The sequence below is a fragment of the Opisthocomus hoazin genome, chromosome 16 (assembly GCF_030867145.1).
Source record: "Opisthocomus hoazin isolate bOpiHoa1 chromosome 16, bOpiHoa1.hap1, whole genome shotgun sequence".
NCBI lineage: Eukaryota > Metazoa > Chordata > Aves > Opisthocomiformes > Opisthocomidae > Opisthocomus > Opisthocomus hoazin.
In genome coordinates this window covers 13679489-13704614 of record NC_134429.1, presented here as the reverse complement: position 1 = coordinate 13704614, position 25126 = coordinate 13679489, and the positions used below count along the sequence as shown (strand labels likewise).

The 25126-nt window shown below is 39.2% G+C and overlaps 1 protein-coding gene across 6 annotated transcripts in view; it reads right to left on the bottom strand.

Annotated features, from left to right (window-relative positions):
- Positions 1-25126, bottom strand: part of VPS13D (vacuolar protein sorting 13 homolog D) — a 108523-nt gene that overhangs the window by 21327 nt on the left and 62070 nt on the right. For all 6 annotated transcript variants that reach the window (XM_075437606.1, XM_075437610.1, XM_075437607.1 and 3 more), the window contains 7 exons: positions 24515-24664; positions 23455-23551; positions 21585-21733; positions 19172-19306; positions 18637-18804; positions 4094-4226; positions 2052-2247 (listed from right to left, as the gene is read on the bottom strand). In XM_075437606.1, the coding sequence (XP_075293721.1) occupies positions 2052-2247; positions 4094-4226; positions 18637-18804; positions 19172-19306; positions 21585-21733; positions 23455-23551; positions 24515-24664 (1028 nt within the window). The remainder of the gene's footprint in view (positions 1-2051; positions 2248-4093; positions 4227-18636; positions 18805-19171; positions 19307-21584; positions 21734-23454; positions 23552-24514; positions 24665-25126) is intronic.

The window sequence follows — 25126 nt, the reverse complement described above, 5'->3', positions numbered from 1 at the left end:
AAGCCACACATATTTGAACAGTTAACAAATGCGGCAGGGGGATATTGGTACACAGCAGTCTAAAAAATGTACAAATTCTTTGTTTTTTCTTTTTAATATGCCCAAAAGAACAATTTGGTTGCTTCATTGTATAAGCACATTAAAAAGAAAAAAAACAAACCCTACCAAACAAAACATTAGTGCAAGGTTGCGTATAGGTAATAATGTGTTTTTTGTTTTTCTTTCCTCTCCTACTTTATCTACATATTCTCGACTACATTTGTTTATCTAAAATAAGTTTTGATCAGATTCTGTAGACTGGAGAAGTGTGGTACGTGACAAAGGTTTTTCTTTTTGTTTGTTTGGGGTTTTCTTCCCCTCGTAGAAGGTTCCTGGGTCAAAAACTTTTTGCACAGTGTGTGTAAACACTAAAATAATGTCACAGTGCTCATCTATGACAATAATATTTAAGAATCTAGTGGAAGCAAAAATGTGGTTCAGCTCATCTGTCTTAACCTCATCTCTTACCTGACAGTTAACAAGCTAAAGGGAAGTATGTCACAGAGGCAAACACAAGCTAGAGATAAGGTTGGCTGGAGGCCTGCCCTTTCCCAGCTGCTATCTATTTTGCCAGCTGTTGATAACATCATCGCTACTGTGCATAGGCTGTATCTCATAGAATTATGTCAAAGCATGAATTTTAAGTATATGTGTGTCTTGAAACAAACTATAATAAAAACACAGCTCAACTGGTGAGACAACTAAAAGTGTAGCCAGGCGTGTTTCTCCCTACCTTTAAATAAATCAATCAATCTGTAGGGTCACAAAGTTAAGACGTGTCCAGGCAAAACAGTCGATGTGTTTTCTCAGGGATGCACTTCAGAGTTCTCATGTAATTTTGTGTGTGCATATGTACGTACCAAATTGTAATCCTTGACCTCTTGGTTTCAGAAATCAAGTAACGTACAAAATACATAAGACACATACATGTAAAACCCTTCCATTTTCACAGCAAAGTGCACCTAGGTTCATTCTTCTAAGTTTCCTGCACCTCACTCACACTTCATCAAGCTTATTGTTCCTTACTGAAACACTGATGGTAGACACTTCAGGATTCCAAGCGTGGCGTAATAAAACACAGGAAATAGAAAAGCCAAATGGGAAGAACAAAACAACCAGAAAACCCAATATTTTGCAAACATTTTTCTCTAAGCTTTCTGACAATAAAATTTACTTAGGATTTTCTTTCGTTTTTCCAGCACACAGGATCTCACGTACATACAAAGGACTTCTTGGTGTAGTATTACCATATAAAGTAAACACTTGGACACAGAGAATAAAAAGAATCTTCTCTCAGAGAAGCCTTTTTAGAGCTTAGCTCTTTCCCTCTTCCACATTCATCATCAGCGTTAATGAACATTCATTTACTTTAATCATCGTTATTTTGTAGAGAGCACGTTACACTAGTAACTGAACACAGGAGGGAAGCCAAGGCATCTGTTGTGATGTGCTGACACCTAACATCCATCTGTGTATGGGTAAAGAGATAAGCATGTGGACATAAGGGCAGATACCCACAACAAGTTCCACAAGTAAGTGAGAACTACTGTGCAACAAGAAAACTGGAAGATAATGACGCTACGCTGATGCCAGAACTCTGCAAACCTTTGAAGGATTGTTTTTCTACACAGCTAAATGGAAGCTGGAGGCAGAGCAGGAACAAGAACTCTTCCCTTTCAACTCTGCAGAAGGACTGCGTGGTGGAAGTTCAATCTCATTATATATAGCCTTTTAAAAATGTTGCTTTAATCTAATGCTGTAGCTTAATAATTCCTATTTTATGTTGCAGCTTTTCCCTGCAAATTTTGCTCTTGTTACAGTATCAGCAAATGCCATCTATTAACGAAAAAGCAAATTGAATGAAATGGGCTACATCACTAATAATAGCTCATAGTAACTTTCATTAAATTATTGTTGCTTTGAGTAAGGAAAGATAATCAGATCAGAAATTGCAGCAGGTATTAATAAGCATTTTACAGGATTATCGATTGGAAATACACACTGCTACTGACCTGGGGCCACTTAGCGTTGCAGTGTCCCTCACAGCCTGTGCAGTTTCCGATGCGAAATCCAGAGCTCCAGCCACAGGTTTGGTTACTGTGCCAACCAGCCCTTTCCCAAGGCCCGATATGAAACCACTGACACCGCCTTCAGTTTTCACACCTTCAACTGTTGAAGTTATTACACTTGTCAATCCGCCAATGATACCTGGCAAAGACAAGAACAGCAAAGTGGGCCAGAAGTACTGCCTCAAAAAATTCCAGAGCCTTGTCACCGCTGATGCTGTCTGCCGCAAGGATTTACTGTCAAGCTTGACAGAAAAGCACTGTGCATTTCATGGAATACAGAAACCATTTCACAACTGATCACATCAGCTAATAACTTTATGGTTTGTGTATGTAGCGTGCACACGCATAGGCACAGACAACAATATCCCACAGAAAAAGATTTAATTCATTATTAAGTATGTATATCTTTTTGTATTTCTATACTGTTTTATTTCCCAGCTGCGTTTACACAAACAGTCCTCACCTGCTCCTGAGGTGAAGCAGTTCCTTACAATGTGGCAAAATTCTGTTACCATAAAAGCTTACACAATTTGAGACAGAAAACAGAGAAGTGCATTTCTCCACTGGCAAAAGTAAGTTATTTTAAACTGGCACTGTGTGACTTTTAACTGCTCATGTTAGCTGCTGCCGACAGATATTTCTGTGCACGTTTCCATTGCTGAGAATCTGAATGCTGTGAAAAAAATCAAAACCTACTGAGGCTTCACAAGACTTGGAACAGTTCATATTATCGGCGAACACGCTGTGAAGATTTCATTTTTGGTGAACTGACTTAAGCCCTCATTTTAAAATGCTCACCACCATTTGGCTCTTCAGCTTTAGCAGCCAGGTACTCTGTAAGGTCTGCCACTGAAGTACAGACCAGGCAGCATCTTAACTTCCAAACTCGGGAAGGACAAAGTATTTAAATCACTTCTTTTGTGTAGCTATAGATTATGGTTAGTTCCTAGATTTCACAGACAGGATTTAACAGTTATTTGCTTTTTTTCAAAAATGCTTAATGGGAAGCATTTAAAAACTCCACAGAATTAAGACTAAAACAGTCCCACTAATTACTGGATAACACAACACAATGAAGTGCTTTTATAACTGACTTTTCAGCAGAGACTGACATATTTGAGGTTGCCTGCATTTCTACCAAGCTAGTTTATATCAGACTTCACAGCACACTGGGGTGAGAGAAACCTCTCTCATGATCCATGTAAATACCCACAGTGTCTCTTTACGACGAAAGTCCAGCATAAAGACTTTTGGTCAGCATAGAGAAGATTGTCATTTTAGTGAAAAACAGGTTATCTTTACATAGGCTGCAACAGTTGCACTGAAAGAATGACATTTAAACAAACTGAGTCAAGATGATGCAAGATATAAATATTTGATTTAAACTTGGCTTGATTTAACTTTCTTCCACAGATAAATCATGAACTAAATTGATATGAGGTGCTGGCCAAATTAAGACTAGTCCACTGCCTTTTATATAAATTAATTTCTCTAGTTCTTAGTAGACTTAACAAAAATGAAGCAAAACCACAAAATAACCCAACTGGTGAAATGTTACTTTAAACTGATGCACTGATTCTGAGGAAACTCATGTTTCTGGAACTGAAAGCAAAGATAAGCAAGCTACAATCCAACCATGCTAATTTTTCTTTTAATGTCTGGCCCTCAAAAAGACTGCATGGGCGTCTTACTACAAAGAAATTGAAGTTTTGGCTGAACTTTCTCTGAAATTTCATTCTAATTTGCAAAAAAAAAAGAGCTTTTACTTACAGTTGCATGTGAAAAGACCTATTCTTAAATGTAATTTCTGCCAACTTAAAAAACAATGCCTCCACCCAACCTGCAAGCATTCAAATTCTGATATAAAGCTCGCCTTCAGTGGCTTCAAATAATCACAGAGTAATACAAACTGTGGTGCACTGTTCTTCTCAATCTGATCGTTACTTTTAAGAGAGAAATAAGTTAAAATTGCAGCCAAGGCTCACCATGTGCAAGCCCATGGATTCCAGCTACAAGATGTTCTCCACTAGTCGCAGCATGGTATCGGATGTATTCGCGTTCGGTTTGATGTCTGTTGTCCATTGTCTTTCCCAAACCATCTGACAAAGTCCCGGCGAACTGTAAGAGAGCAACCTGTTCTGTTATTAAAAGAACAAAGGTGTTTCTCTTACATAGATTTACAGAAGAAAATTCCCAGATTCTAGTTGTGAAACACAGATTTATACAACTCATGTTGTTATGCGTACAGTCACCCCAGCTTTTTGCCATGAAGAAGGCTCTGAAGTACATTAACCTGTGCTTTCCATTGGTGCAACTTCAGTCCTGAGGTGACAGTCAAAAACCAAGCAGGTGCCCAACTGCAGTGGTCGAGCCAAAATAAAGGAAGTCTGTGAAAGATGTACCAAAAGCAGTGCCAGTGACCCAACTGTAAACTTTCAAAAACTCACAAGAATGTTATTTAGATAAAAAGCTTTTCTTCTGCAAAGATATGTGAAAAGCTTCAAGGCAAATATCCCTATCATGAAACTAAAACATTTGCAAGAGTTAATTAAATTCTTTTTAGTAGCACAATGTAGAAATGGCTCCATTGCGAAACGAGTTGGTGGGGGAGCCACGCGGTGTTCTTGCAGCGCATGGGGTGATCTGCTGAAAGATGGCTGTGTTGGTGAGTGTCCGCAGTACTACACACTGTAAAACAAAAGTGTAAGTGGAACTCTGCATGTGTGTATGGAGCATTCTTACTCCTTACACTTACCTTTCACAGTATGTGGGAAGACTTGGAGACATACTTACAGATAAATGAGGACATCTAAGTCCAAACAGCATTTGTTCTGAGAACTCTGACCACTAGTGAGTACCGGTCAATGACAAATCACCAAATAAAAATGATCTATTGTGATCTGTTGATCTTTAGTTTGATGTAATCAGATGTAAACCAGAAGCTTGGTGGAGGGAGGCAACAAAAGGAGACAAAAACACTGAAACCTTACCTTGTATTCAGGATATTATTATAGACAAGGACTCCTAGCAGGTGTTTGCCGGGAATAACCTCCAAAAGCTAGCTATTTTTTGGTTATGTGTAGTTGGTCAGCTTCTGTACCTCCCTCAGCTAGCATCATCATTCTTACAATCTTCTCCTTTCAACAAATGAGCAAACTTCCCCCCCCCCCCCGCAAAGGAAAGGTAATTTATTGCTTTGTTGTGTCTTAGAGTAGGGCTGAGGAATGTACCAGGTGCCACAGGAATGTCAAAGATACTTGATGGCTGCAGCAGTGGTGAAATCATTGCTGTCCTGCCTGATCGTAGCTATGACATACGACAAGTATTCCATTGCTTAAGAGCCATGGGTGGACACTGCCCTTCCATTGCTCACCTTAGCTTTGCTGCACGTACTGTCTCTCCTTTGCATCCGTATTACTTCTGTTAAACGCTATGAGATTAAGCTGTGCACCAGACGACAACTAAAAGCTGGTGTGAAATTCTGATACACTAAAGAAACAGACGAACAGTTAACTTCTGTGCTTGATGCAACGACGAAGTGCCTCTCCTTTTCCTGTCATTTTTTCCAAGGCTGCGTTTCTTTTTTACTAATGAGATGATGTCTGAGTTTTAGATACTTCTTTCCAGCTCAAAGACAAACTAGTCCAGTGGCTCCAATTATCTAAACAAGCATGAACGAAATTTAAATCCTGTGACCCTCTTGTGACTTCATCATATGGACACTAAACAGAGCATAGTGATCACTGACGGAATTACTTCTGACCTCTTTGCGAACTTAATGTAGATGTTATTTTTTTTTAAATTAGCCTAGAAATACAAACAAACCTGAAGCTATCTATTAACCATGTCTAAGGGTGGCTTTTTTTCTGGACAAATACTTTGCTTTAAGAGGATTAGAGTAGTTGCTATAAAAATTAAAAGGCCCAATAGGCCTTCAAAATTCAAACCTCATTACAGAATCTGTCAAGACCTGAAAATGATTTTTAAAGAACACATTCTGAAAGTTATCTTAGTGCATGATTAGACAACCAGCCAGCAGGAATAAACCAGCTGGTTAATACTGATCAAAATTGGTAAGCAGTTCTTGCAGCTTTGGCTTTTTCTTTCCTCCCCACCCCTGTCTAAACTGGCCAGCTCCACTACACCAGCTCTCCTGCTAAACACAATCCAGTCTTTCCTCAGATTTTCCTCCCTCCGTGAAGCAGAATCTGACACCTAATAGTCAATAACAGTTCTGGTTTAATGTATATAAAGAAATTTAATGTAATAGTAAATTATTCTCTTAGGAGGAAAAAAAGAAAAAATCTCACGCACACAGTTTAAAAGTCGGTCTCTATTAACTGTAAAACCAAAGTTAAATGCAAACATTTTTGTTTGTGTTACTTTCTAAATAACAGTGAATTACAGCTGTAAATAGAAGAATTTAAGGACTCTAATGTACCAAATGTACTGTGAAACGTTTCCATTTTGCCCTGACTCAGGTGACAAAATCTAAACTCACATTGATTACAAAACATGAACTTCATGTTGAATTGCTTTGTGACAGGCTGCGGCTGCTCCCCCGCCTGGTACTGTTTGTTTTCTGGCCTCATTTAACCAAACATTTGTAGCCATCTGTACCATTTGTACCTAAACCAAGGGGTTCCCTCAGCGAGCACACATGTCCCTCGGAACAACCTCCAGATGGGGACCACGGCAGTGCTTTTCCTGCCTGGAGGGACAGAATGTAATGGGATCAAGTTTGCCAATTAGAGGTAAAATGCCAGTGAAGATAAAACAACTGAGACATTTCACAGGCATTCGCAAGTCGCGTTAAGGTCTGCTAGGCAAGTGAGCAACTCGCTGTTTTCTGCTGAGAAGTTTAGACTCTTATTTTCAATAGAGAATCAGACTGTAGTGTCAGCGTTATCCGGATTCACCATCTGACCGAGACCTACGTCACCTCTCGTATTACCCAATATAGGTAAAACCACGTGAGTGAAATAGCTGCTGGGTACCAGAAATTTTTAACCATCCTTTTCTGTGCACCTCTGACATTCTTTCCCCAAAACAGCTTCTGAAGCCTATTTCAGCAAACAGGATTGTACCTACCTATAATAAAAAGGAAAACCAAAGATTTCTACCATTAAAAAACCCCACCAAACCAACACACATCCACACACACCTTATGGCCTGTGTGGATTATAATCACTGTATTAAGAAAAAGTTACTCAGCAGTGGCAAGTTACTTCAGGATCAGAAACCTGAGAAAATATCAGAAATTTTATCAGTTTAAGTCCAGCTTAAACACTGACTTTGAAGGGAGATATGAACAAGTTAAAGCACAAAAGCAGACTTGCCTTTCTGCCCCCCCCCCCCCCCCCAATGTCTTGCCTTTAGGTGCCTCCCTTGAGAAGTGCAATATTGGGTATTGAGATTAAGGTATTATGACCTGCAGCAGAGCAGTGATGGTGGCATATTGAGCTGTTAACCCGGTCATGCAGAAAATGGTCTCCAGATAAACAAAGGTGACCGCAAAAGTGTGATCCACCCTCGTCTTGCTCAGCTTCTGTTAATAAGATGTGACCTGATAACTTCAAAGCCCACTTGAGACCATGTAAATGCCAACTAATCAATCGACTTCTAAAAACCAGCCCCCCTCCTTCTCTCTCCTAATTTTCATAATAAGTTCTATGTCTACTTGTGGATGAAAAAAATAAATTCATAACTTGGGGAAAAATGCAGAGAGAAAAGACCATTTCAGACAGCCTTTCCCTTGAAACAGAATTGCTACACGGTACATCAGTATCAGCTACGATACGTTACCGCTTCCTAACCAAAAGGCAGAGAAGCGTTACTGAACAAAGCCAGTCTACACATGAGCTACATGTAAGAAGGCCAGTATTTCACTTGTCAACCTGGCATGTCCAAACGAAGCTAAGTATGGGTCTTCCAGACTAATAATTAAAAGTTCTGTCATTTCAGGTACTAAAAATATTTCAATTTACCATTAATGTGCATTGTTTAATACTTTGCCTTATCCATTCTGCCTGGACAGAAAAAGGAGAACGTCTCCAAAAAGCTCGAGTCATCCTACCATTCGTCCACCTTCATTCACACATACGCTCTTTCTCCTCTGACTCTTTCTGTCCCTGAAGCAGATGGTACCTCCTGCATTTCCCCTCTACGGAGGGACACCGACCTTTTCTTCCGGGTCTACATTCTGAAGACACTCGATCCCTGGTTTTCATCCCACACTGGTTCATATCTGATGTGAAGCTACCAACTGGTAATATACTGCAATTAGAAAATGTGCCCCACTACACTTCCTTCACCTAAGCCTGTGTGTCCGACAGAAACGGATCCTCCTGAGGAGGGTGAAACATGACGACTTTCACATTTCCCTCCAAATTCCATGACGTTACGCTACTGTGAACACCATCTCTGGAACATCGCGTGAGCCACTCTCAGCACTTCACGATTACCAAAAAAGTTATTACACTGCCATAAGCCTGGGGCACACTGGCCTTCGCCACCGCCTCTGTAGACTCAAGTAAACAGATGATTCACCATTTCTTGTTTTACATTTATGTAGTGTCACCTATCGATATTAACCATCTACCATAGTCTGCTAAAGCAGTTGAAATAGTATCTGTACAAGAAATTAACCTGCTCGAGTTCTGGGTATTTTTGGGGTGTGTGTTTGGTTTTATTTTTCTTTTTAAAGGCCCAATAATTAAGGAAGTTTTGCCACAGAAACTTTTACCACTGACGATGTATCCTTTGCTGTCACAAGCAATAGAAGAAAAACAAAAACACCCATATACAGTGTTTGTGAATCAAAGCTGGTGCCAAACAATGAGGTTTCTGGGGCAGAAGAATTCAAAGCAAATGAAAACTAATTCTAGACTTTGTACTGCATGTTCCTGCTACGCCAGATGCATGAGGCACACAGCATGGAAATAAGGTTTAAGTAATCTTTTAAAGTCTTTTTAAGCTCTTGGCACTGCCTGCTTCTCTAAGGACATCCTAAAAGGATAAATACACAATTATGACTTTAGTCCAAACATTCCATTGTAATTCTAGCATCAGAGAAGGGTACATTTACAAATATTATTGACTGAGCAAAGTAGAACATTCCAAGATAAAATTTTAAGGGAGCAAATGATGAAATTAAATATAGGTCAGTTAGAAATTCTGTGCATACCTCACAATGAACTGCACTTGAATTAGAAATCACAGGGTTTACTCAGTTCTCTGCTTTGCTTTGCAGAACTCTTTGAAGAGGGTTTCTTTGCTGAACTCCATCCAGTCCTCACCCCAAACTACCACCTTTCAAAAAAACTCCTGAACATCACACACTGACGATGTTCATACTTTTATCTCCAATAATAAAAAATGGTTCTTGGAGACCAAAGCACAGATTAAGTATGTTACTTCGGCAAGGAAGAAAAAGAGCATTTAAAATTTATTTAAGTTAAAGAGTCTAATGTAAACTGTGAATTATGTCATCTTCAGTTCTCACACAGATTCTTATATTTTCCAAATCAGGAAAATCCCTAGTCGTGACAATTAAAAGTCATTCCACAGTTTCAACAGTAACTCCCCCAAATACAATTAACTGTCCACGTGAAAGAGAAGAGCTGCTTATTGCAGGAAGCAAAGGCTGTATAGGTAAAGAAAGAGCAGTGATTAACAGATTTCTGAATCCGAGTTCGTCAGTTACGTTCTTCCTTACAGCCCTAAGCAGGAACGCTGGTTTTGGAACTTCATTTTCCTCCCCTCTGCTGCCTTGACACTCACCTTCTTTCTGACGTACTACTGCAACCGAAGCAACAGGCATCACAGCTCGGGCAGCTTGAGAGGAACTAACAAATCAGTGTAAAACCCCAATAAATATACGCACAGTAGGTATTAGCTGGCAAATACTGACACCCCCCTGCCCCAAAATATATATTCTTATACAGTACAAAATGTTTCACATAGAACATTATTTTTACACTTTTTAAAAAAATACTAATAACCTGTCTTTTTAGCATGAAAAGATGATGTTTCTTTAGTTATCATCCAAATACATTTAAAATAAAATGTCACCACATATTTATATCTATTTAAAACAGTTATCTTCACATAAAACATAGCTAGAAATTACATAATAAACTCAAGTAGATGGATAGCTTTAGAAACTAGAGGCTATGTTCTTTTGAATTGTGGTTTGTGTTTTTTTTGTTTTTGTTTTTTTTTAAAAACCCACATCCACTCCCTTCCCTGGTGAACAGAAGTTTTAGAGGTACTGTTCAGCCAAGTGATTAAATACAATGGACTACATCTAAACGTTTAATATGTATCTGGAAGTTTAATCCCTTGTGGCTACTTGCCTTCAAGCAATATCATTAAAAATCACCTTTGTTTCCTACATCTCTCCAATCTGTTAGAGGTATTTGAAAGGAAGCCAATTTTTACGCTGACTTCTGACAGTAAAATACAACAGTTCAAAACTAAGCATTTATTTTGCTATATGGAGGCAAAAATCTTCAGCGTGTACATGTTACAGGCTAAGCAGACATACATGCGTGCTGCTAGGATTTGTTACGGTTAAAAAAACAGTTTTAGAGCAGTTAGCCATGCTCAAATCTTGCTGTTACTCTTTTGAAAGTGTAAAAAGAAAAAAGACATGCAGTATTCTTGGATATACGTAATGACTAGGTGCAGTGGAACAGATAAAGTTGTCTAGTAAATTCTTCAGCCTAAGTTTCCTTGCTTTTATTGCAATGTCTCAAGATTGGTATTTGATATATTTCCGTGACTTACCACAAGAATAACTTTTAGAGCAGCTTCTGTACTAATCAATACATGCACTGTTACGGGATGGAAGCACTGCGTATTTCATTTTACGAACTGGACACCAGTAACCAGACAGCCAGCACAGCTTCCTCCTTTCACATCACTGTGGTCAACTGTGCGTTATACTGGGACTAAAAATGAAATGCTTTAAGTATTTGAAAAATAGCAGGTATTTATTTGTCAGCTTTAAAAGTCCCACCTATCTGAAGTTGTTCCATAACATGCTTTTACCATGGCTTCTGTCAGTCTCTTAAGCATTATTCAGATATTTAAGCAGGCATGTTTGTGAATTCAGTTAAGTTTCTATCCTGTACACCTTTACACTTTCCTTTACACATTAATACACAGCCAGGTCAACTGTTCAATACAATCCTAAACAGAAAGAAGGGTTCAGGCCGAGCCCCCAACACATCTATAACCAAGCCAAATTGTGCAGAAACGTGTCATGGAACTACGAATAGAATTGACATAGTCTTAATTTAGAAAACACTAGTCAGCAAAATGCTATAATCGGCTTCTCATTCTAAGACACATCAACTTTGACCCTCTCTAAATTACTGACAACTAAGAGGAGGCAGCGGCTTTTCCCATTGAACAAAGATACATTTCTCAAGATTCTGTGCAGCCTTATCCATCCCTATTTCTGTCATAACCGAAGGAGCTCTAATTAGCTCACATCCCATCGTTAACTACGGTCCCTAATGCAGCCTGACAATGGCACGTTGGCGGGGTGATGGGTGAAGCCCCCCGCTGCGGTGCCTGCAGGGACCCCTGAGGAGCCGGGCAGCCTCCCTCGGGGACCCCGGGAAGCTGCCAGCAGGTGCCCCTTGGCAAGCGTGTTGTGTTACAGGGCTGCTGAGTGATCCCCGCAGGAACCGCCGGCTGTTTTCACAGACACAGAAGGCAGTCAAAAGTCCACAGCATGAACTTGGAATGACCCCAATTGCAGAGTCACTGGCGGGTTCATCTGGAGGACAACTGCGCTTTATTAAACAACTAATACTCTTAACAGATAATTCCCCTCCCCCCGACTTTAACTCTCACAAAGCTTTAAGGTCTTCCTGTTTGTTTATTTTTTGGGAATGGAATTACTTGCCCTCCTTAAAAACCCTCCTATACACTGAAAACCTGAGAAAAAGCCTGAAGAGATGGAGTCCAGTTCCTTGAGTTAAAACCTAACGACAGTGTACTCAGAGGGCAGCAGATAAGGTTTGCTCTTTCACATCATCTTTACCAATTGCCGATTGTGATTTTCACAGGGCATTTCCCTCCGGCAGCACACCCCCGCAGTCAGTCTCTTTCCAGCCAGTTTCATTTTCTGCCAGTCACCTGTGACTACGCTTCGGATCTGGATATTAGAAAACCCACAGGTTTTCTGTGATCCATTAGATTTTTTGAAGGAAACCTAATGCAAACACGTTCATTTGGCCTGGCATCATGTGTGCAGTGTAAAGAGCAAACAACTCACCGAGGGCTGACACGTTCGGAGCTGTTGAACTGATGCCACTCATCTAGTGTTACAGCTTCAGAAGATACTCAAAAGATACCTTGGGCATCTCCCGTGGACATAAGAATACTGCTTTCCCTCCTCAGGGATATGCCGCCAAGGAATTTCAAGTTTAAATCTGTACTATTTAACATATTTTACACAATTATATAACTTTATGTATACAGTAGGGAGCTGTAGTTAGCTTTTTTCCAAGACTGAAGTAATTAATTTCAACCCCACACCCCATTTTTTCTCCTTCAGATGCTGACTGTGATATACAGGATGTATGTGCCTGCTTTCATGACATGCTAATCATTCAAAACCTGTAGGTTAAGATCAAATTTCATTCAATCTCTGATATTTATTTCTAATTTCACAGTTTGTACTTTTGGCAACATTTTGCATACCACATTTTAAGTTCTTTTTTCACTTAATTCCCCAATGAGTCAGCAAAACAGGAACACTGTATTTTATTTTGCAAGAAAGTCAGCTGGTAAAACCCTTCAAAATAAAGCTCTAGAGCAGGTGTCAAACTTCAATCTTTCTAACCCCCCCCCCCCTTTTTTTTTTAATTGTCAGGATGGTCACTTGTAGATGTCTACATAACAGCCTAGCACCTGGTTGCTGCACTGCTGCAGGATTCTCACTGTCTACGGAATCATTTCTCCCGGAAAAGGCTCACTCAAAGCTATTACCAATGTGCCGGTTTGATTCTGACCATGCACATTTCAGACATCAAGCCCAGATCAGAACACTTCTTCCCACAGGACCCATCACCAGTTTTGTCTGATCTTACCCCGTACCCATTTCTCCACATAAATACACTGTCGTCAAAGCAGGTCCACAAACGCTTTCTGTAAGCAGCTTTGGAAAAAAAAGGCTGAATTTAACCTGAACTGTGAAGAAAACTTTCAGCCAAGATGCTTGGCCGCACAGGTTTTATCCCATGGTATGAAAACCAGGAAGAACAAAGTAACACTTCAGACTTCTCAAAGATGATGCTTTATGCCAAAACCTCTTTCTAAGACACCGATGACAGATACCAGATGTTCTACACAGGAAAAGTGACACTTCCCATGGCTTTTGATTGTCACTAACTGGCCATAAAGCTCGCTGTCTTTTAGAACTGCTAGGAAATGGCCTCATCTGTCATGCTCCTCCCAGCCCGGAAAATTTCTGCCTGGGAATTTCAGTTACTTTCCACCTCACGATCTGTGCATTTTCATACAGATTCTCACTGCTCAGCACTCACCCTGCCCATGAACTGCTAGTCTTTGAGTGCAAATCAAGTTAAATTGGAGATGACCTGCAGGGCCGCCTGGATGCGTTACCTGAACAAACTGCGGTAGCTCCCAGACAACCAGGAGAAAAACCTTAATGTTACACAGAAGAAAACTCAGGGAAAGCCACATTTGACCTGAACTGGATGAATCACTTCTGGGAATAGAAAAAACTTTTTATGGCAATTGCTGCTAAATCCCACAGCCTCAATACCTAGACTACCCTTGTACAGGATGACTGCCAGCTTTCCCAAAGTAAAACCCAAATTTAAATCTTTAAAGTTGACCAGAAAGATGACATGTATTCCAGCCTTCCTCATTCTCATCCAGTAAGAGACTGCCAGTAATCGTACACGTGCTGCTGTTCACAGTTAAACAGAAGAGCAAGGAGTCAAAAGATAATCGTGAAAATATAAAAAGGTAGGAAACTCAGAACCCAAATGCCACCATGATCTTTCTACATTCTCAGTTGACTATTTTGTTGAATGCTGTCCTGAGGAAAACAACACTGTGCTTCTTTCTCAGGATTCATATACAAAGGCTTTTGTCACAAGTTCCCTGTTGCCAAGATAAGGGTTATTTTTTCAGGTACTTGAATTGTGTTTTGAGCTAATATTCCTAGAACTACTGACCACAGCCTCTCCAAAGACGCCAGAATGCCGGTTGTTCTTGCTTCTGAACGGTATCAAGTCAGAGTGGTTGGTCACATAAACCAAGAAACTTTAAACAACAGGGAACCATCAGCTTTGACTGCTGCAGAAACATTTCTGTCTCTTCCTGGGCAGAACCTGCTTAAATTGTACCTACCTTCTGTGCTCGCTAGATGCACTTCTCACCTTATTTATTGCCAGTTTTGTTAAAGTTAACATCCATGCAAGTCAAACACTCGTTCATGATTTGTTTTTAAATAATCCCTTTATTACTACCTCTTCACTTTCCATTCAGTCATCTTTATTTTTATGTCACTGCCAACCACTTGAGATTCTGCTTTGATTTATCTTACAATGAGGGTTAAACTCCTGTTTCCCTCTGTGTTGCTTTGAAGTTCCTTTTCTACAAATGATTTCATGTCAAACACTCACCTGAAGCAATACTCGTATCCTTACTAGTCTTATAATTCTCTGATCTGGTTCCCACACCCTACTACTTTTCATATCTCTGTTAATCGCTTAAATAGCTCTGCCATCACTGTGAACAGAATTAAAAAAAAATTTAATTAAATGAAATTAAATATATTTTAATTAAATAAATAAAATAAATAGAATTAAATAAATATATGTAACAAAAGCCCAGGGTAGAAGTTCATTTGTGCCTCTTCCTCAGCCATAAAGCAAAATGAACACCCACCACACTATTTGTTGCAACTCCTCAATATGTAAGTTTTGGCCCCCCAGGTGCCTGCTCCCAAGCCCAAGGGAGCCTGCCTCTCCAACTCCGCGAGCTGCCACAGAAACCTAACAAGGGAATGCAACTGGGGCTGACTGTCTACCCCTTAAGAAGCCTAATTAGATTTCTCACTGGCAACTTCAAAGTTCGATACGAAAACTAAGCTCTTTCAAGAAGTTAATGAATTTGGGGGGGGGGAGGGAGGAAGGGAGAGACACAACATTTATCTCCATCCTAGGCATATCTCTCTCCAGAAACTAAGCCTAGCTGCAGAGTCGTAACGACTACATTACTATGTGCTCATAATTCATAAAACATAACAGAATTCCTTGTAAGGGCTGAAGGAATCAGACCAATGAAATACAGTATTGACAAGGTGATTCATCTTTTCAAACCTTTACTACCAGGAGTTTCACTGTGTCAGCACAACATCTATTTGCCAGTAATAGAAACAACCACGTTGAATTTTCAGTTGGAGAGCACAAGCTACAGAACATTTTTGTTCAGATGCTAATTCAGTGTTCAATATTCATTTCTAATTGAAACACCTCTGGAACAAGAGTAATTTAGGATCTAGTACTATCACGCCTAAAGGGGGAAATAAAAGTGTGGATGCCAAGAATGCAAGACATGTCTATGCATATGGCAACTATAGAAGTCTCCATTCAGAGGGAATGAAATTCCCTCAGGTGTCTATATTTAGGATCAAAGAACTTTTTAAAATACAGAACTTGAAGTCCCCAAGGGATAAAAACTGCAAAACTGTCTGTAGTGAACTTTATTTAACCTAAGGTTTTGTGCCAACTTAAATACACTGCAGCTCTCCACTTGAAAGAAGGCATTACCACTGCATGTTCTGAAACGCATGGAAAAGCCATTACAGGGATAACCAACAGAACTATAAAATAGAAAAGCAATAAAATGACAAAACCAGGTACAACTCAAACAGCTTACTTCTCAATTCAGTCAAGCAGTGTTACTTCTAAAACGATGATTAGAGTATTAAAGTTTATCTATCTACTCACACCCTAAAAGCTACCTTCTCTTAAAATCTAGGATAGGTTTTTATTTAAGACACTTCAAAAGTCAGGTACCCAAACCAGCCACAATGGGTATCTTCCCCAGCCACCAGTCTCTGTGCAGAAGACAGGCTCATCTCGTCTGGGCTGCATCAGTTACCAGCTCCACAGAAGAAGCTGCAAAGATGAGGACCTCTGTGGCACAGCTGAATCAGGTGAGAATCTACGCAGCGGAAAATATACTTTACTTTAAAATACTTTCCCTACAGAGAGTACAGCAAAATGAAAATGATCTATTGTTTCTGCCATGTTTTTCCTGAGTAATCTGAATTATTTCCCCCCCCCCTATTTTTTTCGTTACTAGAACTTCACACATCCTAGACACAACCGTAAGGCATATACATGGTAGAGTAGAAAGGAGTAAAAGACAAAGTTCTACACTGTACCACGCACGTAACACATCACAAATTGTACTTGAAATGTCAATTTTTTTATCACAGGGACTTCCTGGCTTAGTCTTCCAGCAGATTTAGACACGTAAAAGCAGTGCAACATATAGGGAAGAATTAATCCTGATTATCTGAGCCTTTTTTACCATAATCTTCTATGTAGCAGAATGAAGATCCATCCTTTGGAAGGAGGATTAATGATGGAATCCCATAATGTACTATTAAGTACAAATACATAATCCATATAAAAAGTTTTTAAAAGGCAGTTGTGTGAGACTTGCATCACGCATTTCAGATATATCAAGGAGAAAGAAAAAAAAATACCTGGGAAGGCAGATAAATAGTACATGGGGTGATTTTCAAAGGTATAGATGGGAAGCAGGCACTCAGCTCCTGTTGAATTTTGAAAGGAGTTCAGCATCCAGCTGCCCTTCTGCCTTTGAAAATCTTCCTTCAGAAAACCCTCGGTTACAAATGACTCCAAAGTTCAAAGAATGACCTTGCCCTTGTGGGAAACGTAGGAAGGCTCGTGCCTTTTAAAGAAAGATTTATGAGACTGTTGCTGCAGATGTGACTGCAATGAGGAAACACTTTACAGAGAGGAAACTCTAAAGAAACATACTCTATTGGGTGGAGCGGATGGGTCACAAGAGACTAGAACCACGAGCAGAAAGTATGGACAAAAATACTCGTTTGCACAGATGGATACCGCCTTCCAGAAGCTCCGTACCGCTTCTACCAAACTGCTTGGAGAAGCTTGTATTTGCAGTGCTGATCACCACAGAATCAACCTAGTATGGGATTAAGGCAGGCATATCAACAACACGATATTCTGAATTTCTTGAAATTATCCAAAATGGGCACTGCTGGGAACAAGATAATTATGCTACAGAAGACATATGTCATCTTTCCTCATGGTTCAACTATCTGTGTTACATATGCTCACAGCTGTGCCCTTGGCGATGGACTGGGGATCTCTAAGGCAGTTTAACCAGGTTTGATGATGTTAGTCTCAAGCTATCTGTAATTATGCAAACTCTACTTTTCACCTTTCTCATCTTCTGAATTACCTTTTCCCACTAATGTGGGGAAAAAAGTAAGACTTCCTTGTATACAAATAAGCGGAACAGGTTGTGAAAGGATGAACCATGATAATATACATGTATGAACTTACCAGTTTGGAAAATGAAAACAATAGGAATTAAAGAATTTTCACAAAACCAAATTTTAACAACACGTCCTTATGTGAAGAAAGCATTAGTCCAGTTCTACCCATGACCACAAAGTTCATTTACAGTACATGTTGATACCCCACATATGTAATGAACAGTATTTCAAAAACATGTTTGTTCAGTATCAAGTACAGCATCGACCATGATCAAAACCACTTCCTATTGTCGGCTGCTGTCTCAGATCACACCTTTCTCAGGCACTAAAGGTAGTTATTTTCACTGGTAACACCGACATAATTCGCTTAGTTGTTATCAGGAAAGACAAAAGAAATGTTCACCATGCGGAGACTCTGGAACTACACTAAAGATAAATGCGTAGCGATCTAGGAATTGCTTAGTTCGTTGCTATGTGGCATAGGAAAAAAAAACAAAACCCTCAAGCGTTATCATAATACTTGATATTCATATCAGCTTAATCACTTTACAAAAATTGAAGTTAACTCCTGTTGTACTACATAACCCCTTAAATACTCCACATTTCTGTAATTCTCTTTCTATATATATTATATACATAATAGAACATAACTTTGTTCATTTGCACATAGGAGATGACGCCACACTTGAACAACATTTTAGTTCTCACTCTGGCCAACTACTGTGTTCTATCTGCAAAATAGGTGTAGATCAATAACAAGGCCTTGGGTGGTTTCATTGACTCCTGCAGGGCTTCTGGCATCCCTGAAGTGTATATATAAAACATTTAAAAAAGAAAAATCTAAACTTCAAACACAATTTTTACACAACAAACAGGACATAAAGCAACTGAAAGACGATCAGTAATTGTATTTGACTTGTTTCCTGACTAGTTTTTGCTTATTGTTTTAGCAAACTTTAATATCGTAATTATTACCTTTGCAGCAGAGTTTGATACTCCATGTGTGACATTTCTTATGAGACCACCAACATTGCCGTACTTTATAAGTCCAGTAACACCTTCTGAAACATCATTCAACAGACCCATAGGGCTGCCAAGGAAATCCACAGAACCAAGAATCCTTGCTGCCTGGCTAAGCAGCTCCTGTAAAATCAACAGGAAGAATGAGCCATCACTTACGGATCACATTAACACCAGCAAGGTTGATTAACAGAAGAAAAAAAGTCCACCTGCAATAAAAGCACATATAAAACCACATAGCATTAATGAAGAAATAAACAGTTTTACTGAAAAACATGAACATACAAATACCAGCAAGATCAACAACAGTTTCATCTTAAAATGCCGTGTATTCTTAGAAGCACGTGATGCTATTTCTCCGTATACCAAAGAAGCCATACAGCACAACCACTTCAGTAAATGGTCAAGAAAGCTCCCCCACGCTCCTGAGAGAACTCCTCAATCCAGGGAAGTTCAGCCTTTGCCACAATACAACCCGTATGACACTTACCTGTTGAAAGTGTTTCAGAATGTCATTAATGATAAACTCCTGAGTTTCATATGGATGGACCCTAGTGAAAGGATCCAGATTAATCACAGCATCTTCAAATCGGACTAGAGGAAATCCCAGGGTGCTTTTCAACGCCTAATTAAATAAAAGACATCGCTGCATTAATTTTTCTCTCTACTTCTCATTCACACCACCCAAATGAATTAATTTTAAATGGGTAGCAAACCAAAATCATCTGACATTGCTAGAGCAGTTTTCCACTGCCGTGTAGATGCTTTGACATAGAGAGCAATCACTCCATAAAAATTTTTACTTGTAAGCAATGATCAATTATTAAAACTGCACTTCTTCAATAACTAGTCATTAACACTGTTCCTGATGCAATCAGTTTCCTACACTTGATAGGATTATTTCAAAACAAAATGTGTTTAAGATTCCATGCTCAGCAGTTTGCTGTAACTGCTCTAATGTTCAATTAAACTGAACCCTAAATGAATTTCCTTGATATGTGGTGAAGACAAAACTGGCTATTTTCCACACTGCTAAAGTTCTACGAATGGATTAAGTGTCCGGATGAACAGGAGTAACATATATAATTTCCTGCAAACCGGAGGCTCATTTCTTAACATTATGTGGTATACCACAATTCTGTAAACCAGTTTTTCATTTATTTTCAAGGAAGAAAAACTAAGACAGTAATGAGCCCATGGGCCATCTGTAACCTGTACAGTCTATACATGAAAAACCATATTTAAGGTGGACAAGCTATACATCTATATATACACACACAAGAATAAAATAATTTATGAAAAAATAACAGGAAATCTGATCTTTTAAGAAAGAAAGAGATTCCTTCTATTTCAGGTCTTGATAATGGCATCTGTCAGTCACTAACATCAGAAAACCTGAAGGCGGCAAGAAGCCCGATATGCGTGTTATATCCTTCTACGTTAATCACTAAAGCACGCTTGGTAGTAGTAAAGATGAGTTTTTCTGCCATCTGCAGGCAATTACAATAAATTACATGTCTGATTTAAGTTTGCAAGCAAGAAATTACCTATTTATTTTTTCAGTAAATGGATGACTAACTAGAGTAGTCCTCATTATTCACTTGGGTAGGAAGTAATTTCCTGTTTAACTATCAGATATTACATAAGGCAACTTTGTTAATACTGGTACCTAATAAAAATAATCTGTCTACACCAAATTACCAGACAGCAACGTCCAAGCCAGAAACATTAGAGGTAGTTAGAAAAACTTCTACAAAGGCTCTACTGTGATTATACTCTCCCTCCTACCCTGAACTCTCCTATGCTACAAACCTGAATGGAACTCTTTCTGTGAAAGTTAATATACAAAATACAGTCCGTGACTGTTCTCATGGGGGAGGAATGCATACGCTGAGTTTTCCCTTGGGAACAATGCTGGCGGCTGCCAAGGCATATCCATAGGCAATCATATACCAAAGGCAGGAGGAAATCCAAACAGAACAGCGCACGTTACTGGTTTCTTAAAGGCTCTCACCGCTAACACTCTTTCTCTCTCTAAATTTCAGATAATCGGATGATAGGTATTTTCACGTTGAGGCTAAAGCGCAAACACATTCAAGACATTGCTGATGATGCTGAACGCTAAGAAACGTTACAGCTAGCTGTGGAATTGTCCTCCTTTGCACCAGGATCTGGTAAAGCAATACAAGAATGCAGGACTGATGATATTCTGGATCATCGTGGTAGGACTCCATGATATACATTCATTCAAGACTAAACATCTTTAAAAGCTCCCAACACACAAGCTGGGAACCCCGGATGAGATTATTTTCTTGCTGTAATTTGGAATCCCTTGTTCATCTGAACAACTCTACCAGAACATTTATTACCACATGAAAAGGACGAGATTTTCCACTTAAGTCCACACTCAAACTCAGTTCACTTTAATATTGAACCAAATTGCACAGTGCTCATGCAAACCCTCCAATTCCAGTGAGACAACATTTTTTGGATGAAAACACTCAAGAGTTGTCAGAGTTGTCCTGTATTTCTGCTCCCTAAATTGAGCAACAACTTACTTTTCTTCACCCTCGCCTCAGCCCTCCCACATGGTAGGTAAGTCACTCCCTTTTAAGCTCTTTACGTTACCATTAATGTAACTAAGATTCTTTGTAAGAGAGTGCGTTATTGGGTGAAGTTGGCTGTGTGTCAACTAAAATTACAAAAATGAAAGGATATTACAGACAAGACTGCAAATTATGCAAATAAAATAACAGAAGCTATTGGAACTGCTATTTTGTGTAACTTAAATAATGGAAGAGTAAATGGAAATTAACTGTAGTAAGTTAGAGCTTCTTTTCCCTTTTCCTCCTACAACAGGATCTCTTCACTTGAAAGCATACTCTGTGAATGTGCTGGCGTACCTTGAGATCCAAAGGCAGCTTGTTGGAAGTGAAGACACTCAACTTTATTTGAGGCACACTAATTTTCAGATTTTCAAAGTAGTATCGCTTTTGTGCTCCACCTTGTTCAATAACCTTGTCATGGAGGTTTTCATCATAGTTTTCAACTTCTGCATCCAGACAAAACATACGGATGAGAACAGATTATATATAAATAAATATAGGGTTATGAATGCATACTCAGTAAAGAGTTAATAGCTTCTCTGTACAAATAAAAAGTATGTGCAACTGCTAGTGTAGCCAGCAAAATTACTCATGCCTTGTGACATGAAGTTGACCTCTGAGGCTCAAGAATTTTTTTCAATCTGCTTGTATCTCTAAAACCGGAATGTATTTGTAGCTAGATAACTTAAACTATGCACTTGGATGACTTTTTTTTATTTGAGCTTTTAATGTCACTTCTAACTTACCTTTGTCAGCATACAGAAACAAGGACATACAAACATAACTACACAATGTAGTATGATACTGCGTAGTCACAATCTTACAGTATGTTTTCCTCTCTCTACCTCTCTGTGCTTCCTTACATGCTCAACTATCAATACAATGTACAAAGCAAGTCAAGTTGTCAGTCTTTACAGTTATCACCACACAATCGACAAAATGCCTATGTGGAAGACATTCAATAAATCAATTTACGGACAGAGTGAGCCAAATTTGGTTGACACTAACAGGTTCCTATGTTATCTGTAAGAGCACCTTGGTGGTGCGTGAAGGCGGGGGAAAGACGAAAGATAACAAAGCTGTATGAACTCAGGTTGAACAATTCAACATGTTGAATGTAAATGACAAAATAATTTTTGTACGAATCTTGGATGACATCATCAGCATCAGTGGATAAACTACAAAGAGTGTACAGTAAGGAAACAAGAAAAACAGCAGAAGCATCAGAGTAAACCAAAACAAAGGACAGATTAGTAAACAGCATAAGACCAAACTCCAGATCTTTGTGTCTTCCTTATCACTACAAATTCAAGTCCCCTGTGAAGCCCTCTGTGAAACTGGGAAATGTAATACTCGTATTTTTTCAGAGACAATTCAGAAGATACTGTGGATTACCAAGACAAACACCTCTTCACCATCATTTGTAGGCTTGCCCCCATTTGAAATCATGCCAAAAATAGGTTTTTTTGCAATAGTTAATTTCTTATATAACCCCCCACATCCTACTGCATAATAAAAGTGCCTTTTTAAATTGCCACTCCAAAATCGACATTTCAGAAAGCTTCCAAAGTACAGATAAACCCTAGAAGAGAAGGATTAGAACATCATCTTTGAGATTAGAGGATTCAAGAGCTCTGCCGTGCCTCACTGAAGGGAAGAAAACTTGTATTACAATTAAAGCCTGGGGTATGGATGCCACAACTAAAAGGTCAGACAGCCAAAATTTTCCTTCAGTTAAGTAAGAGAAACTGCCCAAGGAACAAATGAACAGAGATCCCATTTCTAGCCTTGGGTTTAAATAAACAAACATTACTAAACAAAGCGGTTTGCTAAATTAACAACACAATTTTTTTTATCCCAGTTTAGATGAATCCAGATACAGGAACTTCAGATGAATACTGAACTCCCTCCCATAGAGGCTCAGCTCAGCCACCGTGTACCGGACAACAGCATGTTACACGGGTCATTACCCCAACACTGTAACCAGCACGATATCCATGCGCAGCTCTGCGGGGGCCATGGAGACGTTAGCCTTCCAGCTTTCTGTTCAGCACCAGAAGTTTCCAAGCAGCTAAGAGTTTGCTAGGTGTTCTGAACTTATTTTATATGCAAAGACCATAATATCTCTGCACACTGTAAAACTGGTCTTTGTAACTTTATACTATACCTGGTTCAGACTGATCATAGCCAAAGAAACTCAACAGCTTCAGAAGCAGTTTCTCCTCAATTTGAACTGTGAACTTGCGAGCAGTGATCATCAGATGCTACAAAGATACACAAGTCTCAGTTTGCAGTATTAACATTAGAAATATAATTCATTTAAGCCATTACATAAGATAATGTGATCTACTTCACTGGAATGAATTTGTAGTAAGACTTCCACCTTCAAAATGTCTTTGGTGGTTTTCTTCACTTAAAGTTACCTACAACTAGCGACGACTGTTTTAACTTTTTGGAAGGTATTGTGCTTCATTACCTATACTAACACTTCAGAATCTGATGCTCAGCTGTTCTCAAAACACCAAAATCAGCTGTTTTTCAAAACAGCGTCAGAATACATGGATGAAGATTCCAAGTAAGAAAACAGGTCTTGACAATCAACTCTGCTTTGCCCTCATGATGCATACCACAGTTCGCGGACAAATTTCCAAACAACGTCTCCAAACAGCTGCAGCACACAGAACAGGGTTCATGGCGCAAGATAACGGCTTATCAGAGAGAAGTGATAACCTTGTACACAGCTCATGAAAAGCACAGCACAGATATTCTGGTTCACTATGATACAGTGGTACCTATCAATTCTGATGGGACAGTAATTGGCTTGAAAAGTAAGGTCACAGACATGAACAAGCAGGGGTCTGGCCTAACTTGTTATATTTTTAAACGTATTTATTATCCTGTTCACAAAATCACAGAATGTTAGAGGCTGGAAGCGACCGCTGTGGGTCATCCAGTCCAACCCCCCTGCCAAAGCAGGGTCACCTAGAGCAGGCTGCACAGGACCTTGTTCAGGCAGGTTTTGAATACCTCCAGAGAAGGAGATTCATCCCTGTACTGTAGCTTTAAACACTATGAACATGAGAAAGGGGATACAGCATCCTTGAAGCCTCAGTATTAATTCAACAAAGTGTATTTCACAAATTATTTAATTCAGATTATGTTAGGGACAGGAAAAGTCATTTTCACAGAGTAATACCTGCATGGCACAATCAAAAGATTGAATTTACCTTGTATATATCAGTCAGTGCATTTTTACTGGGAAATTTCATTGCATTTACTTGCACAGCAGGACCAGTCTCCACGGGTTCATTTTCACTCATTCTCGGTGTCAGAAAGAGCATAAAAGGCTGTGTGGTGCCAATAAGCTGGTTGTCCACCTACAGAGTGGGCAAGACAGACAACATCATCTGAATAGGTGACAATAAACAGCAAAACTGATCCTCTTTAACTGAGGACTTAAAATCTTTCAGAAATACTTGGTCCTTGTGCCAGGGAGATACTGAACATACTTGGTTACTGATCACCACTGAGACCATACCAAAAAACCATGCAGAAATGTCCTCCGTTAAAAAAAATGGTTATCCCTACCAACAAACAAAACCTGTAACAAAATTGCTATGTTCTCCGTGATTTCTTTTCTTTTTTCAAAAAAATTAATACAACTGCAGAGTTAAGCTACTCCTGTGTTTAAGTTTGACTGATGCATATAAGTATCCATTTATCTCATGTAATCTACACCAGTACCCACAATTCCCCTTCCAAGGAAGTCTTACATATTGGGAACAGAATTCTAATAATTTATAGGAGGTTTTTTTAGTAGAATAAGAACAGTTTTTACA